The sequence below is a fragment of the Pyrus communis genome, chromosome 14 (genome assembly GCF_041283825.1).
Source record: "Pyrus communis isolate YQ-2024b chromosome 14, ASM4128382v1, whole genome shotgun sequence".
Lineage (NCBI taxonomy): Eukaryota > Viridiplantae > Streptophyta > Magnoliopsida > Rosales > Rosaceae > Pyrus > Pyrus communis.
In genome coordinates this window covers 4,709,923-4,735,171 of record NC_142578.1, presented here as the reverse complement: position 1 = coordinate 4,735,171, position 25,249 = coordinate 4,709,923, and the positions used below count along the sequence as shown (strand labels likewise).

Below are 25,249 nucleotides of genomic sequence, written 5' to 3'. Positions count from 1 at the left end.
AATGACCTTTTTAAGTAAAAATATAATTTTCGTTAAAAATGAATAATACCAAAAATGTTTCGTTAAAATTCATAATATTTTCATATTCGGATTTGGGTTAGGGTTTGTTGTGGTGCATCAGTGCATGCTTACGTCAACAAACTTTACGTTTTGTAGCATTTGGTGGCCGGGCAAGCCAAACCACTCGTGTAGGGGTCCCTAGCTAGCTATATTTCCTAATGTTGAGGGCTGATGTCTCCCTAGTGCTTATTTATGTTGAGTGCTTTTCAGTCTGTTTCTCTGGATGTGTCTTTTCTTGCTGCAAACCCTAGTTATATTTGATTGGCTACTCTCACCTTCTGCCTTAGGACGTACTCATAACTTTAAATTGAAAAAACTTAAGCGTGATACCTAACTACGAATTAGATTCTTTTTTCCAACACTCCATATACATACATGCCAAGTCTTCGTTGTGAAGGGAAGGGGATCATTGGGATGGACACTAGTCACACTACTCAACTCAACTCTCTGAATGGTATACATTGGACCTATTGGTAGGGTCAGTAATGGATTATGAGCTGGAAAATAATACTTTTCATATTGGCTATCATGCATGATGCATCATCAACCCGAAGTGATTTATGTCGACCTCTTTTTCAACCCCTGCACTCTTTCATTTATTGACTTGTTTCGATATGATGACTTTAAATAAAATAAAAAATTGAGGAGATTATAGTATTTTTATTGGTCGAAAGAGGAGATTATAGTATGTAGTAAAGAAGAGTGCACAAATCACTTCTCGTCTTCGTATGTGTGTGTGGGGTGTGCTGTGGACAGCATGCATGGAGAGTTTGAATAAAATAACAAAGTACAAGTATACAAGAAAGGTTTCTTGCCTCTTTGGATATATAATTGCCTGATAAGCGAAGTGCTCAAATTTGGAGTCATTTGGTTGAAGAATACATGTCAAAACATGACATACGTGATAAAAGAAAACATGACCATTTTAGACTTTTAGTTGCAGCAAAACACTGTTAGGAGAAAGTGGGGAATGACCCAGTTTTAGTCTTCATATTGTTTTGTCCATAATTCCACTACCTAATCGCTTTTCTCTCACATATATAAGAAAGAGAAAGACTTCTTAGTAAAATATTACATGCCTAATAAGTAATAATTAACGACTAATCAATAATATAAAAATATTTTTTAATATCTAACAGCTCGTTTGGAAGCGTTTTGAAAGTATATTTGGTGAAAATATTTTTGGAATCAATCCTTAGTAAAAACGGAAGTGAATCTTAAAAAAACACTTGAAATACTTCATGCAAGAAGCACATAAGAAGCATCAATATTATGTGTTTATTTTAAAAAGTACTTCAAGTGCTTTTATAATTCAAAAACATTTTCTCCCAAAATACTTTCAATCATTTTGAAGTACTTTCAAATGTGCGCTAGATCTTTTTTCTGTCCATGGGTTGACTGTGTGATGCTCCCAAGCTAATGGGGGTGAAGATGATTAGCTAGGTTACCGTAATTTTATTGATTTCCTTTTACAATTCGAATTCTCATTGCGTGAATATAGTTGTAGATCGTTGCAGTCATCGTTATAAGCTATTGGATCATCTTGAATGCACTCATTGTGAATTCATATTATAAACAAACACGATCTTTAGTGGTTCAAATAATAGAATTAAAAATAAGTAAAATGTGACGCAGAAAAGTAAATAATTGAGCTATATAAAACACAGAAATTAGTATTTGCATAACTTTAGTTTTAATGGTGAATCCACCTGTCTTACTCTTAGACAAATGATTTTTACACCTCAATTTTTTGTTCTATACATTTCTTTTTATTTTTGGCAATTGAACAATTAAAAGAGAATTAAGGAATAAAAATTAAAAGAAGTGTGTAGAAAACAAAAATGAATGTTTGAAAATCGTTTATCTATTCTTTCTCGCTATTTACGGTTATAAAAAATTTTCAAGGATATTTTTTTTTTAGAATAAGCAATATTCTATACTAATCTACATTAAGGGGAAGAGAGAGAACTAGAAGTCCAAAAACAACCAAGATGAAGATGAAGACCCTAATCACTAGGGCAATCTACCACCTGAACATTATATTTAAATAAGTTAAAACATACAAATTATAGCTAGTTGTTGACTAATTAATATATATTACAGATTATATATCATTTGAGTAATATGAGGAGGAGGAGGAGATGATGATGCCATCATGCCAGCAATCTACCCCTTGAACATTATATTTAAATAAGTTAAAACATACAAATTATAGCTAGTTGTTGACTAATTAATATATATTACAGATTATATATCATTTGAGTAATATGAGGAGGAGGAGGAGGTGGTGATGCCATCATGCCATCTTGATCAAGTGGATGTCTATCAGACACCACCTAGACCAAGAACATACCTCCAAATTAATAAGTCGATAGATTGAATGATTAATATTTGATAATGCGAAAGAACAAGGGTCATTACGAAGTAAACATTTGTTATTAAACAAGTAAACGGATCATTTTGACGTTTGACATTCTTCCTGATCACTTTCACTTTCATGCATGCATACCATAAGAATATTTTTGTTCGCCACCTTCAAGCGATGATGATGTTCATCATCCTATTAATCATTGTTAGATGAGTTTTAATTTCAAAATATGTGTGACAACTCTCAAAATTTAAGCTCATCTAATAGCAATAAAAAAGGTGATAAACAAAAATACACCCACATGTAACTACCTTAACATATATTCTTTATCTTATACTATTTGTCGTCAATTTATAGAGCTCTCCTTCACCTAAGAACAATTAAATTGTTCATTTTTTCAGTAGAAAAATTATTTTCACACACCTATGAGTAATTATTATATTATATTTTATTCTATTCTTAGTTATATTTTATATTTGGCTTTTTTAGAGAATTTTGATACTTTTTTTTTGTGTTCGATTGTAGAATAAGAGGAATACACTTTTCCTCAAAAAAGTGACGAAACAAAGGAAATTTGGAGTGATTTCAATTGGAACTGATTCCTAAGGAAGTGAAGTTGATCGTGTTAAATTTTCGGCCCTTAATTCTTAACCGTTTGATCGTGACAATTAAATGAAGACAAATGCAATATGTTGGCAGATTAACATTTTGAGCTTGCATGGGCTATAAGTTATTGACGTTTTTGTGAAAAATTTCCTTCTACAACATTGATGAGGACTTCTTATTTTTTCCATTGACATCTTTTTGGGCATTTTATATGCTGTCCTGGCCAGTCAACGGAATGAATCTTCATAGAATTGAAGTTTTAATCAGAATAGGATTGTAATTATAAGATATATTATTTTATTTGATTTTTCAGATTTATTATGAGACCTATTTTAGACAAGATACTGATTTCCTAAGTTTTTATATGTAGAAGAGCCTTGCTTTGGGGTTGAGGAAGTGTTTTGGATCTTTAGAATACTCCCTCTCACCTTAGTATAAAAATATCGATATACTCAAAAAACATTATGATTATGTTTAAATAATTCTCTTTTTGCCTTAACATGACTATGTAGTTTATTTTCAATTTACTTATAATGTTAAATTGGTTAATGCTTCTTATGGTTAGAAATTATAAGTTCACTTAAGACAAATATCACGCTCTTATGAATTGCATGCTTTTTAAAAAGGTTTTCTCTCTATATGCTTTTTCCTATTTATGACTTTTATATTAGATAAATAAATCAAAAGAGAATAAAAGATGAAATTAACACGAGTGTGTAAATATAAAAATAACAATAATGTGTAGAAATCATTTTATTTTTATATTGAATGATGCTATTCCTTCTAAAAACATGACCACGTGGAACTTCAAATCTTTCATGCCAATACTATTTTCTTTGTAAAGAATATAGTGAGCGCAAGTTGAAATGAATTATTTCGTTGTTTGTAGAGCAATGATCAACTAAAGTACAAGCATTATTGGCCATGAAAACATAAATAATAATTAGGAAAATAAGGATGAGTCCCATCCCTCCAGAGTGGGTCTTGGGCCCTCACCTCAACTTCAAACCCGATCATCAACTCGTGAATGATGACCTTCTTCACACTTTGTACGTGCCATGATACAGCCAAAAAGGGAAACACTTAGGTGATTTCCAACTGAAGGGTTTAAAGGATCAGAGAATCGAAAATAGTTCGAAAATCATCTCCAACCTAGGATCAAACCAAAAGGCTCGTGGGCCCTACTGGACAAAAAATGGCCAAAGGGCCAACTAGCAAGCCCAAAGGAGCCAGCCGACCTGAGGCCAGGCCAAAATTTGAAAACCAACGGTAACTAGCTGAAGTCAGCTAGCCGTTATTTATTATTATTATTATTATTATTTTACAGTTTTTTTTTTCAAAATTTGTTTTAAAAATTGTAAAAATTCTTTTTTTTCCCCTTTATAACTTCTTAAACCATTAAACATTACATAACATTAAGTAACATTAAACAATATTAAACAATATTAAACAACATTAAATAACGTTAAACAACATAAAAATTAAACATTTAACAACATGAAACTTAAATAACATTTTTAAAAACATTTAACAACATAAAACTTAAACACCTACTCCATGCTTTTTTTGGCCTAAAGATGTGCAACAAGATCCTATTGTAGGTAATTGTTTGTGGCATGGGAACGTATCATTCTATAGCGCCTCATATACTCATTTAAAGAGATACTACTAGTTCTTTGATTGAAAGCATCATATATTTTTGCATGAGCCTTTCTTAACCTATTTGGATCGTATTGGTCATCATCAGACTCTCCATCAATATACACATCTCACTCATCCTCCACAATCATGTGTGTAATATGATGCAAGACATCATGATGGAGTCTAAATTTTCTCGACTCCACCCTCTTGCTGGTTCACTGATGATCTTCCACCGTGCTTGTAGAATACCAAAAGCTCTCTCAACATCTTTCTGGTATGCCTCTTGGGGTAAGGTAAACAACTTTTAGGCGTCATTCGCAGGGTTTGGAATTGCTTGGACAAGTGTCGCCCTCTTTGGGTAGATGTCATTTGCTAAGTAATACCCCATATTGTACTGACAATCGTTGATGTAGTAGTCAAGTTGAGGTGCTTTACCTTCCGTCAAGCTATTGAAGATGGGTGAACACCCAAGAACTGTAATGTCATTTTAAGATCCAGGGACTCCAAAGAAAGTATGCCAGATCTATGTGTCATACGAGGTAACCACCTCTAACACAATAGTTGACTTTTTTAACCTTCTATTGAAGCCTCCTTGCCATCCGGTGGGACAATTCTTCCAATCCCAATGCATGCAGTCTAATGACCCTATCATGCCTGGAAACCCACGGTCTTCAGCTTTGCGAATGAGCCGATCCAGATCTTCTTGATTTGGCTCGTAGAGGTATTCATCTTTAACAATTGTGTCACAAAATTTAGCAAGAGTATCAAGGCATGTAGACTAAGACATATCGTGGGCTTCATCCATCGAATCAGCTGGGGAGCCATAGGCCATCATTCGGAATGCAACAACAACCTTTTGATGAGGTGAGAAACTAGGGTGGCTTGCTCGGTCATGCTTCTGTCGAAAGTATGGATTGACATGTTGGACATCACGAAGTAAACGCTCGAAGACATGACGCCTCATCTGGAAGCGACGTCTAAAATCCTCTTCTGTGTACACCGTGTTAGGATTGAAGTAGTTGTTCATCAGATTGGCATGAGTCATCACTCTGTTTTGTGGTTTGTAAGAGCGACCAGCAACAGAGCCACCCCATTGAGGTTGTTACTCAGTTGACTGACACACCATGGCCGCAACCATGGCTGCCACATATTGTGTGTTTCGTCTCATTTGCACCCATTTTTCATCCCATTCGGAATTGGGTGATGACCCCCAGTTGGAATCTGAAGAGGATCCAAAGTTGGAATTCATTGCAAACTTGAATTGAAATAGATTGAATTCAAAGGTGTGTGAATTATAGCCCAATATCCACCCTATTTGTAGCCCAAAAAAATTCAAATCTAACGGCTAACTGAAGTCATGCTCACATCACTTAGGCGTTGGATTTGAATTTAAGTTATAGTTTTTAAATAATAAATTATGTTTGGCCCTTAGTTGAAGATGGTAAGAAATATGACCTTGTACTGTTCATTAAAATATTAATTTCTTGGAGGGTCAGATGGCTAAAATGAGTCATCTGGCCAACTTTCAGTTGGAGATGGCCTTAATAACCGAAACGGTTAAATATAGAGATGTCCAGAATTATAGTATTGTAAGAAATTATTTTTAAATAAACAGTGTTAGACTATATTCATATACCATCTCTAATAAAATGGATATAGCTTCCTCAATAATTTATTAGTTTTAAGTTTATATTTTAAATTTATTGGTTAGTTTAATTAAATTATGGTTGGTTGTTTTCAAATCTAGCTGTCATTGTTCTAAAAAATCATGTCTAGCCTTAGTGGCTGGCCACCGCCCCCGATTAACGCCTAGGTGTTTGAAAATTAAGAAATGGCGCATAGACCTACTTACGCGTCCGCCTTGCTCGCTTAAGTACCCACCTAAGTCGCGACTTGCACTTAGGCAGAAAATTGATAACTTTCATTTTGCATTTTATTTTATTCAATAAAATGTAAGAGACTTGTTGAATACTTTGAAGAATAATCATTATATACTTGTTCCCCTTGTGTTTATTATATAACTTTATACAATTATGTATGTTTAAGTATAAATAGACACTTATTTAAACAATATATTAATAAATTCACTTAAATCTGCCTAGTTCCCTAAGCAATATGCTCTAGCCCACTGCCCGACTAGGGCCTAGCGTCCTTTAGAACCTTGCTATCTGTTGAATTCAAATTAATTATTGCAACTGAGGAGCTTGGTTGCAAAAAAGAGCTGGGAGGGCGCTACATTTGGCTAGCCACCCTGATACCCCTTTGACCAAATAATGGTTTGGTGAGCTCTATAGAAACATAGCCCAACCATCGTGAGTTGGAGATTGATTTTTTAGACCAATCAGACCTTCTTGCTTTTTTATTTTTAGCCTTCTCCATTACAATTTAATTTATACAAAACAAGAAACTGGACGCACGTCCCTCACCATTCATTCATTCATACGTATATATCCAAGGTCACTGCACTACCTCAGAAAAATTATGTGGTATATTTTTCATTTGATTACATATTTGGTTTGGTTTTCTTAAATAGTTGGATTTCATTTGGCCTTATTAAGTTTGTACATTCAGATCGTACTCATTATCTCATATTCTTTCGTCAGAGAGAGAGAAATCAAACTAATGACTTCGGATGCAAAACTAAATGATCATAACAACTTTAAACTACAAACTCAAAGCATGTATCAATTTCCTTGAAAAAAAAGTTGCATAATAATTTTGACTTGTGTGAGTCCATTTTCAAATTGGAAATAAAATAAAATCTAGGGTTACCTTATCTTTCTCTCTTGTTTTATTTTCCCCGAAAGAAAAGGCTAGAAGATTAGTTTAGATTATCTTGTTAAGATCCTTTATATTCAAAGCAAAAAAAAAAAAAGAAAAAAAAAAGGGTCAAATCAAGTTCCCAGAAGGATAGAGGATTAGGATTAGGAGGCATATTGCAAGGTACGTACAAGTGTACAACACATGAAGCGTACAAGTGTACAACACATGAAGCATGTGTGCCCGATAAGTCACGAGTTTAGGTTAGCCACTCCCGTGACAAACATTATTATGCTTATGTAATAACACAATTTAAGCTCCATATAATCAAACTTTTGAGAAGGATTCGCTACCGTTCGAATTATTCGTTCTATTTATATTTAACCGGTCACGATTAAATTACTTTACAATATCATCAATATTAAGGATATGGAGAATGAGTTAAGCTTCACAATAGACTAATAATAATGCAATCAAATTTGTTTTTGGCGAGAATCGAATTTAAGATCTCTTAGTTACAAGTAAAAATGAATAATACTAAACCGTAGTACTAAGTAGCTGATATTTTATGAGTTCGAGAAAAGAAAAGCAATTAACACATATAAACTTTACCATCATTAGGTGAGAAACTTAGTTACATCCCTGGTCTGCGTGACGTGAAAGATAAAAGAACCAACAGGATCCTGGAAATCTGGAAATTGTGTTCGTTCATCGTATATCGTGCAGTCAGTTTTTATTAGGTACTGTTTGCATTCAATTTTAGAGTAATACTAGGGAGATCAAATTTTCAAACCAAATGATGTGTCACTAGTAAGAAATCAGCACGTTAATAGACACTTGATTAATAATTCAATAATCGATAATCACATCATTTGATTTACACAATTTGGTTTAAAAATTTGGCCTCCATAGCATTACTCTTAATTTTAAATAAAAATATTTAAAATAATTTCTGACCGCACGATGTACGATGAACGAATATGATTCACGGATTTCCAGAATTCTCACAAAGAGAGATCCGACGATAATCCAGATTCATAAAAGAATAAACCATAAGCTCTCAATGAAAAGATTCTAGTTAATTACTTGTCGTGTCATGAACTCAAAGATTTTTCAATGTCTCTATGATTCGATAAATTATTACATGTTGTTTTACGAATCCATGGGTATTTTTCGAATCTATGGTACGTAGATTTAGAATAATATTATTAAATTTTAATAAAATAAATAGATTTGTTTACTAACAATTAGGTGGTGAGTCAAAATGATATATGTGCCAATAACAACACTCCAAATTTCACAATGACATATGTGCCAATAATAACACTCCAAATTTGCGTTTTTATTTTTGGCATTAGAGAAATTTGCAAACGGTAAGGGGTTGGAAAGAAGAAAATTTCCATTGTGACGGGAATACGGGTGGTATACCACGTGTTTTTATATAAGTGGTAGAAAATTTTATTTTTTAAGTTATTAACTTTTTTAACACACAAATCCTACTATTTATACAATAGCATATTATATACTACCTCGTGTGCCAATCACACTAAAAAAATCTCCCGTTGGAAAGGAGATATTCCAAAAGGAGGAGTGCTTATACGAAAAGATGCTAATCTTTATGGCCTTATCATGGTAAATATCAAAATATATTTGTTGGCCTCAATTGAATGTCCAATTGTCAAATAACAGCAGATCCTCCTATCACGGCACCACCAACTTATCTCATTGGTCCCTCTGATAAGTCATCAGCTAACAACCCATCTCCCATCCCTTTTATATAAAGATAGAAAAGCTCTAAACTCCAAATCTCTCACTATAGCCCACTATTGACGTTTACTCTTATCCATAAAAAAGAGAGTACGAAAAATAACGACCGTACAAAATTCCCAAGTATTTGATGTGAACCGTTGGTTTATTTGATTCGTTTGAATGATTAAATAATCTTCAACGCGAATGATTTTTTGTAAGATTGATCTTCAAATATAGATTAATAAATTGATGGGATCAATTTGTTGATTTTATTCGACCAAGATACGTTTTCTACCAATGTACTTTTATGCTATATTCATATTTACATTTTTCATAATATCGTAGTGGATACAATGGGTTTTACCCTAGAATACCGTTGTGGTAATAATCCAAACCAATCAAATCATATCATATCCTTTAAAGCTTTGATGTATTAATGTGTAATTGACCTAAAATATCGTCAAATTTACATCTTGTTGCATGGATTATTCTCAACAAGTAGGGTATCTAACTTGTGATAATTATATTTCAATCTCGACAAGTGGAGACAACTACCACTAGTAAAAACTAATGTTTAATTTTTTTTTTTCCGATATAAATGAGAGAAAGATATGGTTGATATCGGATAAACTCTTAATTTTAGGCTAAAATTGATAAATATCGTCAAGATTTCTCATACAGCTGTTAAATATCGAGAAACTCTTCTATTTCGTCCAAATCAATGTTTGACAATCCCTAAAGTTTAATTTTAAATTTCTAACATTTCCATAAAAAAATAATCGATATCAAATTTGACATATTGATTAATATTTCTATAAATTTACATATAGATATTTTTACCGATTCTGATATTTTAAACGCTAAAACCGAATCAATACCATTGAATTTCGTAAAAAGAAAAAAGAAAAAAAAAAGAAAAAAAAAGAAGGAAGGCACGTGGCCGGTGGCCTCCAATATATACGATCCTTCCTCTACCTCCCTCACTTCCTTCATGAGCTGGCTCTCTCTGTTTCTTCTCTTCCGCCTCGGATCACTCCCTCAGCGCCCCCCTGTCTCGCTCGCTCCCCCCTCTCAAGGATTCAGTCAAACACCCGCCCCATTTCGAATCCCAAGATTTCAGCAACCGTTGAATATATTTTTGAATTCTCAGCAACCGTTCGATCGTTTTTCTCGAACTTTCTCGGCGTTTCTCGCGGTGGTTAGTTGCGGGGAGGAGAGAGAGAAAGAGGGAGAGTGGCGGCGAGCATTTCAGCACTTGCTGTATGTCAGTAGACTGTATAGAGACCTACTTAGGTGGAATTGGTGAGCTCGCGAACCCCTTACAATGGCCTCAGCTTCGAAAAAAACGACGCCTTCCCGTTGCTTCCGCCCCGATTCGGTGGCTCTCGTTCCGCGCGAGGCGGCGCAGACTTCTTCCAACGCCGTTGTATCGGCCTCCGCCTTGCAAGATTGGACTGGCGTCGCCGGCGCCGAGGATCGGCGCGATGATCAGCGCCCCAAGAAGATCGCAATGGCGGCCTTGATTCCGGAACCTTCTGCCAATGCCTCCACTACAGGTCTATTCACATTTCTGAATTTTATTTAATTTTTTGTAAAATATGATATATATAATGTATATATATATATGCATACGTATTTTTGTAAATAATGATTCTTTGAATACTGTATTGCCGATGAGATTTGAAAAATTGAAAATTCTTGAATTCTCGATTTGTGTTTGCATAAAATGCAGGTTTCTGCTTGGTTCTCTTGTATTTTTCTTTAATTTTCGATACGTCATTTTCGTTTCTAAATTTGGTGAGACTCTTCTGTGTGTCACTCTTGTGATTAGTTTGTCTTTGTGTGCTGCTTGGAACTAAGAATTCTGGAGGTTGAACCAAAACAGAAAGAGTAGAAGTTAAACAAAAAGACGGGGAGAGAAAGCCGAATCTAATTTGTAGAACAAGCTAATTTGTTTCTTTAACTTTTTCTTGAGTAGGTCGATGTTATGTGAATTTGATCATAAGGAAATGTTTTAGAATAAGTAAATAAATAATTATGAACTTGTTTAAAGATTGTCAGTTTTTTCGATAGCGGGATATTTCTTCATATAAGTTGCAGAACATAATCGTTAGGAAAACGAAGGAAAGAATTCAGTCCATAAAAGTACCTGGAGTGGAGATGGTAGGACATTTTTTTTATTTTCACAAGCTCCTCTTCGATTGTCTAGAACCTCTGAGCACAGCATTACTTTCATTTTCTCAAATGAATTTTTGTTATACAATTAAAATTAGGGTACTTTAACGAAAAGCTCTCGATACTGTTCATTTTAACGAAAAACCACATTTTTAACTAAAAGTCAATCCTGGTACTATTCACTTTACCCTTTATTTTGTCCTTATTGTTAAAACTCAAAGTTTTCAAGCCATTTTCATTAGTTTTCCTTTCGTTGAATTTCGAGCGCGAAGCTGAAAACTTTCACATCGTATTGCAATATTCATGGTTTGTTTTAAGTGATTTTTGACGCTGAAAGTTTCTGTTTCACTTGGTTGGTTCAACTAATATCATGTAGGCATCTCAATCATGCTTAGGCCTCAAACAAGGCATCCATTGGACCCTTTATCTGCTGCTGAAATCTCTGTGGCAGTGGCAACTGTCAGGGCAGCTGGAGCGACGCCTGAAGTTAGTTAATTTCACTGTTGATTTTTTCTATAACAAATAGAATTCTTATTTGGTTGAGATGGTTGGCTATATAACACTATTTTCATTCCAGGTTAGAGATGGTATGCGTTTTGTTGAAGTGGTTCTACTAGAACCAGATAAACACGTTGTTGCATTAGCGGATGCGTACTTTTTTCCACCTTTCCAACCATCATTACTTCCCAGAACCAAAGGTGGACCTATAATCCCAACCAAGCTCCCCCCTCGGCGAGCTCGACTTGTTGTTTACAACAAGAAGTCAAATGAGACGAGCACATGGATTGTTGAGCTGTCCGAAGTACATGCAGCTACTCGAGGTGGACATCACAGAGGAAAAGTAATATCATCGGAAGTTGTTCCAGATGTTCAGCCTCCCATGGTACTTTTCTTTTGCGTGTTTATTTTTGACATTTGAACTTGTTTGAACCCTTGCATGACCTGATGTTGCGATATATGCTAAGCTTCAGTTGTTGCATAGCTGTATGATGTTTCTGTAAATTCATAACTTTTTATTTTCTGGAACTTCAGGATGCTGTGGAATATGCAGAATGTGAAGCAGTTGTGAAAGACTATCCTCCATTTAGAGAAGCTATGAAGAAGAGAGGTATTGAAGACATGGACCTTGTGATGGTTGATGCCTGGTATGTAATTTACATTTATTTCTCCTGTACATGTGGAATGTCAGCAGGTTAATCGATGACTGTCTAGATAAATTTTGGTGTTAACGCTGCAGGTGTGTCGGCTATCATAGTGAGGCTGATGCTCCTAGGCAAAGACTTGCTAAACCATTGATATTCTGTAGAACTGAGAGTGACTGCCCAATGGAAAATGGTTACGCACGCCCAGTTGAGGGCATCTATATTCTTGTTGATATGCAAAACATGGTGGTGATAAAGTTTGAAGACCGTAAGCTTGTTCCCCTACCTCCAGCTGATCCATTGAGGAACTATACTCCTGGAGAAACAAGAGGTGGTGTTGATCGAAGTGATGTGAAGCCTTTACAAATTATTCAGCCCGAAGGTCCAAGCTTTCGTGTTAATGGGTACTTTGTGGAGTGGCAGAAGGTATATTTTAAATTGATTTTGTAAATTATATTTTTTCTTGAACTGTATTCTGAATTTCAACTTTCCGTTTGGCAGTGGAATTTTCGTATTGGATTCACTCCCAGGGAGGGACTGGTTATATATTCTGTTGCATATGTTGACGGCAATAGAGGGCGAAGGCCTGTAGCCCATAGGTTGAGTTTTGTGGAAATGGTGGTGCCATATGGAGATCCTAATGATCCACATTATCGAAAAAATGCTTTTGATGCAGGTGAAGATGGCCTTGGTAAAAATGCACATTCTCTAAAGAAGGTTTGAGGACTAATTATTGGCTCAGTTTTGGTATATAAGTGTTTTCTTAATATCTTGCATATCTCTTGTATATTTTATCCATGTTGGGCTGAAATTAAACCACCATGACAGGGGTGTGATTGTTTGGGCTTAATCAAATACTTTGATGCACACTTTACGAACTTCACTGGAGGTGTTGAAAATATCGAAAATTGTGTATGTTTGCACGAAGAAGATCATGGAATTCTGTGGAAGCATCAGGACTGGAGAACAGGCTTAGCAGAAGTGCGCAGGTCAAGAAGGCTAACAGTGTCATTTGTATGTACTGTGGCTAATTATGAGTATGGGTTCTTTTGGCACTTTTATCAGGCAAGTTTCACGTAACTTTCTCGCCTTTTTTAGGATCAAGTGTAGTGCATGTTCTTTTCCATTTAATGTTCTTTTCAGTTAATGTTTACTTGCCCAGTATCCCTGTTGAACTGGAGGACTGAAGAAAAGTTTGGTTGGATAATTAGTTTCAATTCCCTTTATAATTATTTTATGGTTCTTTGTCATAGATACAACAATATGGCTTTAGGATGCTTAGAGAATTTGAATTATCTGCCAACTGTATAATCATTAGTTCCAGATCCTTCTCGAGGGTTTTCGTGCTTGTCTTTCACGTGCTACCTGTCTAATGGCGAAGTCAATGTTGTGCTGTTTTCAGGATGGAAAAATTGAAGCTGAAGTTAAACTTACAGGAGTTCTCAGCTTGGGAGCACTACAACCTGGAGAAGTTAGAAAATATGGAACTGTGATTGCACCCGGGCTATATGCACCAGTTCATCAACACTTTTTTGTTGCTCGTATGGATATGGCTGTTGATTGCAAGCCTGGGGAAACTTTCAATCAGGTATGCTGCCAAAGGTCTTACGTTGCCCCGGTTGTGGAGACATCTTATCCTATAGCAACTGTTAAATCCACTTCTAAACCCGAGTCTTAAAATCATATTTCTTCCCTAACTATGTGTTGTAGGTTGTGGAGATGGATGTTAAGGTTGAGAAACCTGGAGAGAATAATGTCCACAGCAATGCATTTTATGCTGAGGAGACGCTTCTCAGGACTGAATCAGAGGCAATGCGTGACTGTAATCCTTTGACAGCTCGCCATTGGATTGTAAGGCACCGTTACCATGATTTTGCAACTGGTCCTGCTTAATGATCTCCTTCCGTTGTTTAAGATTAGAGTGTGCGGTGTGATTCTTGTGTCTAATCATGCTCATGCTGATTTGAAATTTGTTTATGGTCCAGGTACGGAACACACGAACTGTTAATAGGACTGGACAGTTAACAGGCTACAAGCTCGTACCGGGTTCAAACTGTTTGCCATTAGCTGGTCCCGAGGCCAAGTTTTTGCGAAGAGCAGCTTTCCTGAAGCATAATCTATGGGTGACACAATATTCACGTGATGAAATGTTTCCCGGAGGAGAGTTTCCAAATCAAAATCCACGTGCTGGCGAAGGATTGGCCACTTGGGTTAAGAAAAATCGATCTCTGGAAGAAACTGACATAGTTCTTTGGTTGGTTTCCGTCTTAGTTTCTCCATGTCCACGATCATATCTTTTGCCTTGTTAAGTTGGTAGATGTTAACAACTAACCGTGATGATGATTGCAGGTATGTATTCGGAATCACACACGTACCACGGTTGGAAGACTGGCCTGTCATGCCGGTGGAGCGCATTGGATTTATGCTCATGGTACTCACGCGATAAATCTCGTTTACGCACCTTTTACGCTCGACGGTTTGTCGTGTTATTGTCTTGCTTTGTGATCCCGCAATTGTGGTTGATTTTTGTGGTTGCAGCCTCACGGATTCTTCAACGCCTCTCCGGCAGTGGATGTTCCACCGAGTGCATGTGAGTTGGAAGCCAAGGAAAATGATGTCAAAGACAGCGGAGTAGCCAAGCCCGTTCAGAACGGGTTGCTAGCAAAGCTCTGAAAAAACATGTTTTCTTGTTTGCATTATCTTTTAGTATGATCGAGCTACACGGGTTTTAAGTTTTCTGTTCCGAGTCTGAATATTTCGATTCCCAAAATTTCCGAAAACTTTGGATGGTAATAGGAATGTAAGTACCCGATCCGAAATTTCTCAAAACTTAATACTATAAAATAAAATTATGCATAATCTTATTTTATCATGATTATTGTGATGTTGTTAGATATATTTTATTTTGTATTTTGTGTATTTAATCATATATAATAATAACGAGTGTAACATAATTCGATTCCGAAATTTTTGATAAATTTCGATCATTCAAAATTCTGAAATATTTTTAATTGGCATTGAAATACTTGTTTCTGATCCGATCCGACCGAAAATCACCCTAGGTGTGATAGGATTTTGATTTCTCTTCCTGAATGAAACTGCATTCCATTAGTATTTTTGGTTTAGGACTTTAATCTGTAAATAATCTTTTAACATAAGTTGAGTAAACTTTTAGTTTTCATGTAATTAAATCCTTCATTTACAGTTACTGTTGAGTAGAAACCTACTTTTGGATGCTGAGTTTTAATTCTAGCGATATCATAACCTAAATGAAAATTTTAAAGTTCAAAATTTTATACGACGGGAGAGAATAATGTTCTTTAAAACACAATTTAAAAAAAATAATTTGAAATATATATTTGTATTATAAAAAAATATAAAGTAGTAATATCACGTAAAAATTCAAAATTTAGTCCAATTTTCTCCAATTTTAGCATTAAAATGTGCTCGTTCCAAGTTTAGAAAAAGCTCTAAAATATGTCTAATTTCATTCCCACCTTTCAATTTCCCGCCCTTTTCCACATTTAAGCTGGCCACGGACGAACAAGGCGCGAGAAAAAATTGATCAACCGAAAAACCAATGACATCGGAAAATCTCCTAACCCGTCCTCTCATCGCCGAGAAATTAACGCTGGGTTGCCCACTCCTCGACAGCCGCCTCGGCGGCGGGCTCCCTTGCTGTTCAATAACGGAGCTCGTCGCCGAGAGCAGTTGCGGCAAGACTCAATTTTGCCTCCAACTCGCCCTCTCCGCCTCCTCGCTTTACCTCCACACCGAATTCCCTTTCCCCTTTCGCCGCCTCCACCAACTCTCCCAAGCATTTCGATCCTCACATGCTAACCTCGTAGCCATTAACCCCTGGGAAGATGTGTATGTTGATGCTGTGCACAACGCGCACCAGATGCTTGATATAATGCCCAAGATAGAGTCTTTTATTGAGAGCGAGAAACCCCGGTTGCCTGTCAGGCTAATTGTGATTGATTCCATCGCGGCGCTGTTCCGGACTGAATTTAACAACACCCCTTTGGATCTTAAGCGGAGGTCGTCGCTGTTTTTCAAGATTTCCGGGAAGTTAAAGTCTTTGGCCAACAGGTTCCGATCAGCGGTGGTGGTGACGAACCAGGTGGTTGATTTTATGGGGGCAAGTGATGGGGCGAATGGGGTCAAAGTGGGCAACTTTGGCTCATTGCACTCGTTGGGAAGACGGGTTTGCCCTGCTCTGGGACTTGCTTGGGCGAATTGCGTGAATTCAAGGGTGTTCTTGTCGAGAAATGAGATGGTTGTTGGCGAAGGGAATAGCAATGAGCTGGATGATGGTTTTTGTAGGCAAACAAAGAGGCGACTTGATATTCTTTTTGTGCCTCATTTGCCCCAAGCATCGTGTGAATTTGTCATCACACAACAAGGAGTATTTGGAGTTGAGTGAGTTGGCATATGGATCTGACACTGATTGAAGTGGCCCTGTGCTTGCTTATATTATTTCTAGTGTTTCATTTTGTCTGTAGGCTTCCGCCAAAAAAAAAGTGAAGACTGGATTACTACACCATTGGTTTTAGATTCACTTGTCATGAGATCAATTTATTCTGAGGCCAAGTTTTTGCGGAAGGAGGATTTCTTGAAACACGATCCTTGGGTTACACTATACACACATGGTAAGATGTTTCCTGGAGGAGAGTTTCCAAATAAAAAATATATGTGTTGTTGAAGGGTTGGCAGTGGAACTCTCTTATTGGATTCACTCGCAGGGAGAGACTGGATATATATTATGTGGCATATGTTGATGGCAGTAAAGGGCGAAGGCCTGTAGGCTGTAGCGGTGGAAATGGTGGGTGCCATATGGAGATCCAAATGATTCACATCGCAGAAAAAATGATGTGGGGGAAGATGGCCTTGGTAATAATGCATCTATTGGATAAATAATTTAGATTCTCCCGTCATGAATATTTTATGATTCTCTGTCATTGGCACAACAGTATGGCTTTAGGATACTTTGAGAATTTGAAATTATCTGCTAACTGTATGATGTGAACATTTTCTGCTCATTAAGCATCAGTTCCAGCTCCGTTTGAGGGTTTCCATGCAGTATTCACTTGCTTATCTTTCATAAGCTACCTGTCTGTTTTATCACTGTTGTAATTAGCTACTGGTGAAGCTAATGTTATGCTGTTTGCAGGACGGAAAGTTTGAAGCTGAAGTTAAACTAATACTTGGCTTGGGTTCACTGCAACTTGGAGAAGTTAAAAATATGTTGCTGTGATTGCACGTGGGCTGTGCGCACCAGTTCATTAACAATTTTTTTGTTGCTTGTATGAATATGACTGTTGATTGTAAACATGGGGAAAACTTAGAATCAGGTATGCTAGCTAATGTCTTACCATCAAGCATTGTGCTTTTGGATTGATAGCCTCTGTTTTCTTGCTTATAGATGAGCACATGAACATGCCTTCATGCTGAATTACCTTCGAAGTGAATGACAGAGCATATTACAACTTTGATTATAAAAGTAACCGATGGATGTTTGAGCACCCATTAGATCGCTGGTTAGATGATAAATGTGAATTATGTTTTAGTTTGATGCGTTGTACATTACCCCAGGATTACTAGCTGCTTCCTATCCTGTAGAAACATCTTTTTCTACAGGAACTGTGAAATCCCCCTCCAAACCTGGAAATCTAAGATGTGAGGCAGGAAGGTATGTATGTTCAACCCCCTGCTCTTATCAGATGCTTAAATCTCTAGAACTCCTCGAGAAAATTTCAAGATTTTTGTAGAGTGTGACTGAGAACTTTTTTACTCATTTTTGCTCCCGATCATAACATTTTCTTGCACGCTGTAACCAAGGAATTTTATTCCGTAGAGTTGTAATGATCAAAATGCTTTTCTGCTGTTCAAATCTTATATCAACTTTTTTTTTTCCCTCCAAATTATTTATTGTAGTTTGTTGAGCTTGATGAGCAACCAGGGGAGAATAATGTCCACAGCAATGCATTTTATGCTGAAGAGAGACTTCTCAGGACTGAATTGCTGGCACTGCGACTGTAATCCTTTGATGGCTCGCCATTGGATTGTAAGACATTGTTACCATGATTTTGCAGCTGGTCCTGCATAATGATTTCCTTCAGTGTTTAGATATGTGGTGTGGTTCTTGTGTCTGGCCATGATCATACTGATTAATTTGTTTGTGGTCCAGGTAAGGAGAAAATGAACTGTTAATAGGACCGGACAGTTAACAGTTACAAGCTCGTACCTGGTTACGTTTGCCATTGGCTGGTTATGATGCCAAGACACAATCTTTGGTTCAATCCATATGCACGCGATGAGATGATTACTGGAGGATAGTTTCCAAATTAAAATCCATGTGTTAGTGATGGATTGGCCACACGGATTATGAATAATCGATCTTTGGAAGAAACTGACATTGTTCTCTGGTTTGTGCCCTCTCTTGGGTTTTCCATGTCCATGATATCGAATTGCCTCCTTGCCTCCTTGGTGTGAGTCGTATACATGTAACTGTTTAAGCTGGTAGTTGTAAACAAGTATTCGTGACGGTTGCAGGTGAGTATTCAGAACAACAGATGTACCTCGGGTAGAGGACTGCCTGTCGTGCGAGCGTTTGGTGCCGCCTTTTCGGTTGTTGATGTTTGTGGATGCAGCAGCCTCGGAGATTTTTCAACTGCGCTCCTGCGGTGGATCTTCCACCAAGTGCTTGTGAATTGGAGGCCAATGCTGCAGAACGAGTGTGGTTTTGAATTGTTCTTGATCGTCTATTCTTTTTATTGGAGATATTAAATTGTCACATTAGTGTTAATAAATACATTAGGGTATATAATATTAATACTAAGTACTTAACTGATCTATAACCTATAAGAATATATTGCCAAAAAAAAAAATATATATATATATATATATAATAAATTGAATATCTAAATCATGTTACAGTATAACAATCACATTGAAAAAATTTCCCTCCCCAGCTTTGGGGTCTCAATTCTCTCCATCCGTTCGACGTTCGAGCGAAAGAGTAAGCTTTACTTTTGTAGGTCAGTCTATAAAAGAAGTTTTTCTCGCCTAATCCTTCAACTATGATCGATTTTATAATTCCAAATTCTTTATATAGTGAAATTTTAATCATAGATTATATAATATCGACTCTTTCTTTGAAAATTACATTTAAGTATAATTTTATATTTGTGATATGAATTAACTCTTCTTGAGTTTCATTTATCAACATTATATCGTCTGCGAAAAACGTACACCAAGGAATATCATCGAGACAAATTCAAGATGTGCAACGAAGTTCTATTGGCGCTTCGGTTAGAAGATGTGATTAGGAAGAGTTAGGAAGACTTTGGAAGAGACTATAAGAAAAGACTTAGAGTACTTGGATCTAACGGAGGACATGACATAGAACCGAGCGCAATGACGTTTTAAGATTCATATAGCCGACCCAACTTAGTGGGAAAAGACTTTGTTGTTGTTATATTTGTGAGATATGTGTTTTCAATTATTATATTGAACTTAGGGGTGGAACCCACTAACAAAATTTTATTAGAAACTTATTGGGCGGCTCTTATATTTTTTTTAACTGACACGATAGCGTTAACGTGTTAAATTGTTAGTTGTTAGAGTGGAGAGGAATCGGTGGAATTGAACTCGCAGCAAAATGCATAGACATGATTGTTTTTCGTCACTGTATTACAATGATAATGCTGCTAAATTTCTTTTACAAGAAAAGGAAAAAAAATAAATTTGTTTGAGACTGCAAAAATCTCATGCCACGTCATATTTCGAGGCTAAAGTTTAGAAAAAGAATATAAGAAGAAAGCCTCAGAAATGTGGAATTATATATATTTCGTGTACTGTGGAAATTAAAATATAAAAAAAAAAAATCTAAATCCCCTGATGCGCTAAATCACAACCATTCATTCCGCGTCGCCGATTATTCCTTTCTGAAATTCGAGCGTCGCGGCGGCACAGATTCTCAGAAACCCCAACAACCTCTGCGCCCGCCAGACCTCCTAGATTTTCGTTGCCTCCTTCTCCCTCTGACCTCCGACAAGTCTTCCACTCCCCACGTAGTCATGGCGGCGAACCCGGAAAATGACGAAAAGACCCTTCACGACGAACTCTCCCTCCCGATCCTCCTCGCCGATCGGGTCATCAAATCGGCCCAGGAGGCCGAGTCCTCCAAACTCGACTGCGCTGACCTCGCCAAGCAAGTCGACCGCCTCTCCCAGATGCTCCGATCCGCCGTCCGAATTGCCGCCACCACTCAGTCCCTCTACGAGCGGCCAGTCCGCCGAATCGTCGCCGACGTGGCGAAGAACCTTGAGCGGGCGTTGACCCTGGTCCGGAAATGCAAGCACAGTGGGGTCCTCCGGCAGGTGTTCTCCATCACCACCACTGCTGATTTCAGAAAAGTCTCGAACCTCCTGGAATCTTCGATTGGGGACATGAAGTGGCTTCTCTCGGTGTTTGAGTCCGACGGCGCCAACCTCTCCCTGCCGCCGATCGCCAGCAACGACCCGATTTTGAGCTGGGTGTGGTCCTACATCGCGACTATTCAAATGGGTCAACTCAGGGACCGAGTCGACGCGGCGAACTCTCTCGTTTCACTCGCTCGGGACAACGACCGGAACAAGAAGATAATCGTCGACGAAGGAGGCGTGACACCGCTGCTAAAGCTTCTGAAAGAAGGTTCTTCTCCGGACGCCCAAATCGCGGCTGCTAATGCTCTGTTTCACATCGCCACTGATCAAGAAAGGGTCCGAATTATAATTGATTTGTTGGGAATTAACGTTGTTGTTTCGGTTTTGGGCGATTCACCGATGAAGGTTCAGGTGTGCGTGGTGAGATTGGTGTCGGAAATGGCGGAGCTTGACCCGGTGGCGCAGGAGGAGTTCGGCAGAGAGAATGTGACTAGACCGTTGGTGTCTCTGCTGGCAATGGATACGGTTCTGGATGATCCGAAGGTGCAACCAGGTAAGCCTAGCATTCATAATCTCGTGCAGATTAATAAGCAGTTAGCTGCAAGTGGTTTGAATCCGAATAGCCGTTCGTCTTCCTTTTCGAATCATTATCATTCGGATGGTAGTAGTAGAGGTGGCGGTCTTCATCGGAAAGAGAGGGAGAGAGAGGCAGAGTCCAATCCTGAGGTGAAGCTTGAGCTGAAAGCCGGTTGCGCAAAGGCATTGTGGAAATTGTGTAAAGGGTGTTTGTTGAATAGTCGAAAAGTTACAGAGACAAAAGGGTTGATTTGTTTGGCGAAGATTATTGAGAAGGAAGCAGGGGAATTGCAGCTCAATTGCTTGATGACTGTGATGGAAATAGCCGCAGTGGCTGAGTCCAATACCGACCTTAGAAGAGCGGCGTTTAAGCTCAACTCTCCGGCTGCAAAGGCGGTTCTGGATCAGCTTTTGAGAGTGATTCAGGAAGAGGCTAATCTGGAATTGCAAATTCCTGCCATTAAAGCAATTGGGTCATTGGCAAGAACTTTCCCTGCTAGGGAGACCCGGATAGTTGGTCCTCTGGTTGCTCGGCTTGGCAGTGTGGATGTGGATGTGGCAACGGAGGCTGCCGATGCATTAGGGAAGTTTGTGTGTATGGAGAATTTCAATTGTGTGGAGCATTCCAAGACGATTATTGAGTTTGATGGCGTTCCTTCTCTGATGAGATTGCTACGGACGACTGATCGAACTAATGAACGGGGTCATGTCAATTGCTTAGTACTACTATGCTACCTAGCATTGCATGTCGGCAACAGCAAGGCTCTTGAACAAGCGCGGGCATTGAATACTCTTGAGGGTGGAGCTCGTTCTGTTGTAGCTCAATATCCCGACTTGAGGGATTTGTTAGCCAAAGCTATACACAATCTCACTCTTTATCAGGCTGGAGCTCATCCCCACAGGCAAACCTTCATGCCGTAAGCGCTTGCAGTTTCTGTCATGTGAGTTTCCTGTATTTGTAACATAGATAGACAAATTGACTTATCGCCACCAAAACAAATCGAAAATTGAATGGTGCACGAAATAGTTATTTTGTATTATAGATGTGTGATCACCCTAGAACTGTGTCAGCTGTTGTATTTGACTAGATGAGTGGATGTTTAGGCATGTATCGGCAATCTGTTCCACATAGTTTGAAGGTATAGGTATCTTCTTGTTTCGATAAAGCATCAAACTTTTGTTTCTTCCCGTCTTCTAAGCGTGCCTATGCAATGTTCATTGCAGCAACATGATTTTCTTTAGCAGATTGCTACTTGTAATCAGGTTCTAGTTTTCTACAAGATTGGAATGCTGCTTGTAGTCATAACTCTTGTCTGTACAAATGGTTTCGCTCCCGTATGATGATGAGACCGCTTGAATCTGCCTCCCGGACAGGATCATTAACAATTTTCTTGAGGGCAATAACGCTCTTCGTCAGGCACTTAATACGTTAACACGACCAAACTACCCTAGTATTTCTACTACCTTGAGTTCTGGTGTGGGTGTTTGGCAACCTTTTGTTGTTCAATTGCAGGGAGGAAGAGAAATACAGCCTCATCACCCCTCTGCAAGTAGAGGGATCCCTTCCGTGAACGTAATTGAATGAAAGACCTAAATGGTTAATGTTTGCTGAAACCAGTAACGCCTAATCCAAAAGGAGCAAGAGCTAATATATAATCCAACATTGACCCCAAAAAAATCCAACAAAAAGAAAATAAAACGGGCACATTGTTTATTTTTATTTTTTACAAACGATATTATCCATACTAAAGGGGTGGGGGAGTAGCTACACCTCACAATGGGCTAGCAATAATGTGGTTCAAATTCGATTTTGGCAAGAATTGAATATAAGACCTCTCACAAGTGAAGGGGAATATCATTAGACCAGAGTACTAAGTGGCAAAACGAGTACATTAGACTATCCATTGGACAAACTTTCGACATTGATGATGATGCCCTTGTTATAGGAAAGGGGAGCATTATTCACACACCATTTTTTACTTCTCCACACACTTGTTAATTTTTGTCTATTGATCTTCTTCTATTTATTTGATTTGATTGTTGAAAATTGAAAGGGGTGTATGAGAAGTAAAATTAGATGTGCAGATAACTCCACCCTATAGAAAAATAAGAATTCTAGTTATAGAGTGTCAACGATCAGAACCGTTTAGCTTTTTCCTTCCCTTATAAGTATTTATGCCAAAATCAGCTAAATCATACAATTTGGTAGTTGTTGGATTATTCGTATTTTTGTTTCAGCTTTATATAACAAGCCGCGTCTTTGGCACATTTTAGATGATCAAATAGTGACCTTAAAAGTTCTTCAAAAAAAAAATAGTGACCTTAAAATGGTGGCACAAAATCTAAGGTCTCGTTTGGCAGCTTGAACTCTACTGATTATTTTTATCGGATAAGATAAATAACCATCGGATAGTACTGACTAAATTAATCGGATGTTTGGTGCAATATTAAACTAATGACCGTGTTATTTATATTATGTTTGGTATTATACCGGATAGGAGAATCAAACTTAAAATAAAATTAAAAAAAAAACTGATATCTCTTTTGTTCCCCAGATCTCTCCGCCGCGCCCCCCCCCCCCCCCGGCACCAAATCCCTCCCTTTCTCTCCCTTCTTCTTCTTCTTCGTCTGCTCCCCTGAACCAAATCCCACCACAAAGGTAGCAACAAGAAACCCAGCAAAACCCACCTTCCAAATTCTCATCGTTTTTTATTCCAATCCTTCTCTTTTTTTTTTAGCTACAAATCAGCCCAGCAAAAGTATAATGGTTCTGAAGGATATGACCCAAAGGAGGCAGATGGGTTCTTTAGCAATTGAAAATTTATAATATCAATTGCGAAATTAGAGAGAAAAACAACAATCAGATTCAATCTGATTGAAAAAAAAAAAAAAGTTGGAAGAAAAATCGGAGGGCAGAACGAAGAGAGAAGAAGAAAAATTGCAAGAAAAATAGGAGGGAGGAAAAGAGAGGAGGAAGAACCTTGGATTCAGAGGAGAGAGCAAGCGATGTGAGAGGACTAGAGCGAGCAACGAGAGGAACGGAGAGGGCAAGAGACTACCGGACTAATAATACAGGAGCTTTTTGGTTGGACAATTTACCAGGTCTACACCGTATAAAAGGTGTGGGGTTAGTATAATTAGTCTGGGTATTATTTAGTACAAAACAACACCAAACACCTAGAACCATATTAGGTATCTTATCCGTCTGTTATACGGGCTACCAAACAAGGCCTAAATGGTTTCGATTGTCGAACTAGTGTAGAAATATTGATTATACAAATATCCAAATATTTCTTTATATGAACTAGTGGTAGACCAAGAACTACGAGATTGCCCCTTTAATTTTGGGGGTGACGAAAGGATTGTACCATTTGAACTTTTTTTCTCATGTTTTTCCCAAAGTTTGGAGAAAGCTGCAATCTATAGGGCTTTCCTAATCCTCCCTTCCTAAAGGGAAGAACGTGAAATTCTTTTTCCTTTCTACAGAGACCAAGAGATTGGATCTAGCTGTAAGAAGAATGCTTGGCTAATAAATAACCCACTTCTTGGTTTTCGATCCCGTTTAGTCTCTATATGAACTAGTAGTGTACTTCTTTTCCGAATGTTAAAGAGTTCATAAGCTTCTCCAGTATAAGAAGCTTTGAGGTTCAAATTCTGTAGTAGTTAGGCAAAAGATCAATGCTAGCTTATGAGGTTTTTAGCTGCACTTTTTGGGCTTCTAATTGATTCGAACTAACCAAATT

The 25,249-nt window shown here is 37.7% G+C and overlaps 2 protein-coding genes and 1 pseudogene across 9 annotated transcripts; all 3 read left to right on the top strand.

Annotated features, from left to right (window-relative positions):
* The first annotated feature begins 10,166 nt into the window (after window positions 1-10,166).
* On the top strand, window positions 10,167-15,373 carry LOC137713187 (spermidine copper dependent amine oxidase 2). The gene is made up of 12 exons (XM_068452455.2): window positions 10,167-10,740; window positions 11,736-11,845; window positions 11,937-12,242; window positions 12,392-12,504; window positions 12,597-12,927; window positions 13,003-13,218; window positions 13,330-13,566; window positions 13,904-14,089; window positions 14,212-14,352; window positions 14,487-14,755; window positions 14,851-14,932; window positions 15,040-15,373. The coding sequence occupies exons 1-12, from the start codon at window positions 10,509-10,511 to the stop codon at window positions 15,172-15,174; spliced, it is 2,358 nt and encodes a 785-aa protein (XP_068308556.2). The 5' UTR covers window positions 10,167-10,508; the 3' UTR covers window positions 15,175-15,373.
* A 573-nt stretch (window positions 15,374-15,946) lies between these two features.
* On the top strand, window positions 15,947-19,361 carry LOC137711882 (DNA repair protein XRCC3 homolog pseudogene; annotated as a pseudogene). 7 transcript variants are annotated; one of them, XR_015955462.1, is made up of 5 exons: window positions 15,957-17,855; window positions 18,097-18,193; window positions 18,439-18,568; window positions 18,692-18,929; window positions 19,057-19,361. The product of XR_015955462.1 is annotated as a DNA repair protein XRCC3 homolog pseudogene, transcript variant X5 (transcript). The 7 variants fall into 7 exon arrangements; XR_015955459.1 differs by having other exon boundaries at window positions 15,947-17,394; window positions 17,675-18,568; XR_015955463.1 differs by having other exon boundaries at window positions 15,957-17,153; window positions 17,247-18,568.
* Window positions 19,362-20,348: 987 nt separating this feature from the next.
* LOC137713078 (uncharacterized) lies at window positions 20,349-22,694 on the top strand. The gene has a single exon (XM_068452329.2). The coding sequence runs from the start codon at window positions 20,583-20,585 to the stop codon at window positions 22,425-22,427; it is 1,845 nt and encodes a 614-aa protein (XP_068308430.1). The 5' UTR covers window positions 20,349-20,582; the 3' UTR covers window positions 22,428-22,694.
* Window positions 22,695-25,249: the final 2,555 nt, after the last annotated feature.

Coding starts and splice junctions, on each gene's coding strand:
- LOC137713078 (XM_068452329.2), top strand. CDS start 20,583: ATGGCGGCGAACCCGGAAAATGACGAAAAGACCCTTCACGACGAACTC.
- LOC137713187 (XM_068452455.2), top strand. CDS start 10,509: ATGGCCTCAGCTTCGAAAAAAACGACGCCTTCCCGTTGCTTCCGCCCC. Junction 12,928..13,002: donor ACTTTGTGGAGTGGCAGAAG/GTATATTTTAAA, acceptor TCCGTTTGGCAG/TGGAATTTTCGTATTGGATT. Junction 14,933..15,039: donor GCATTGGATTTATGCTCATG/GTACTCACGCGA, acceptor TTGTGGTTGCAG/CCTCACGGATTCTTCAACGC.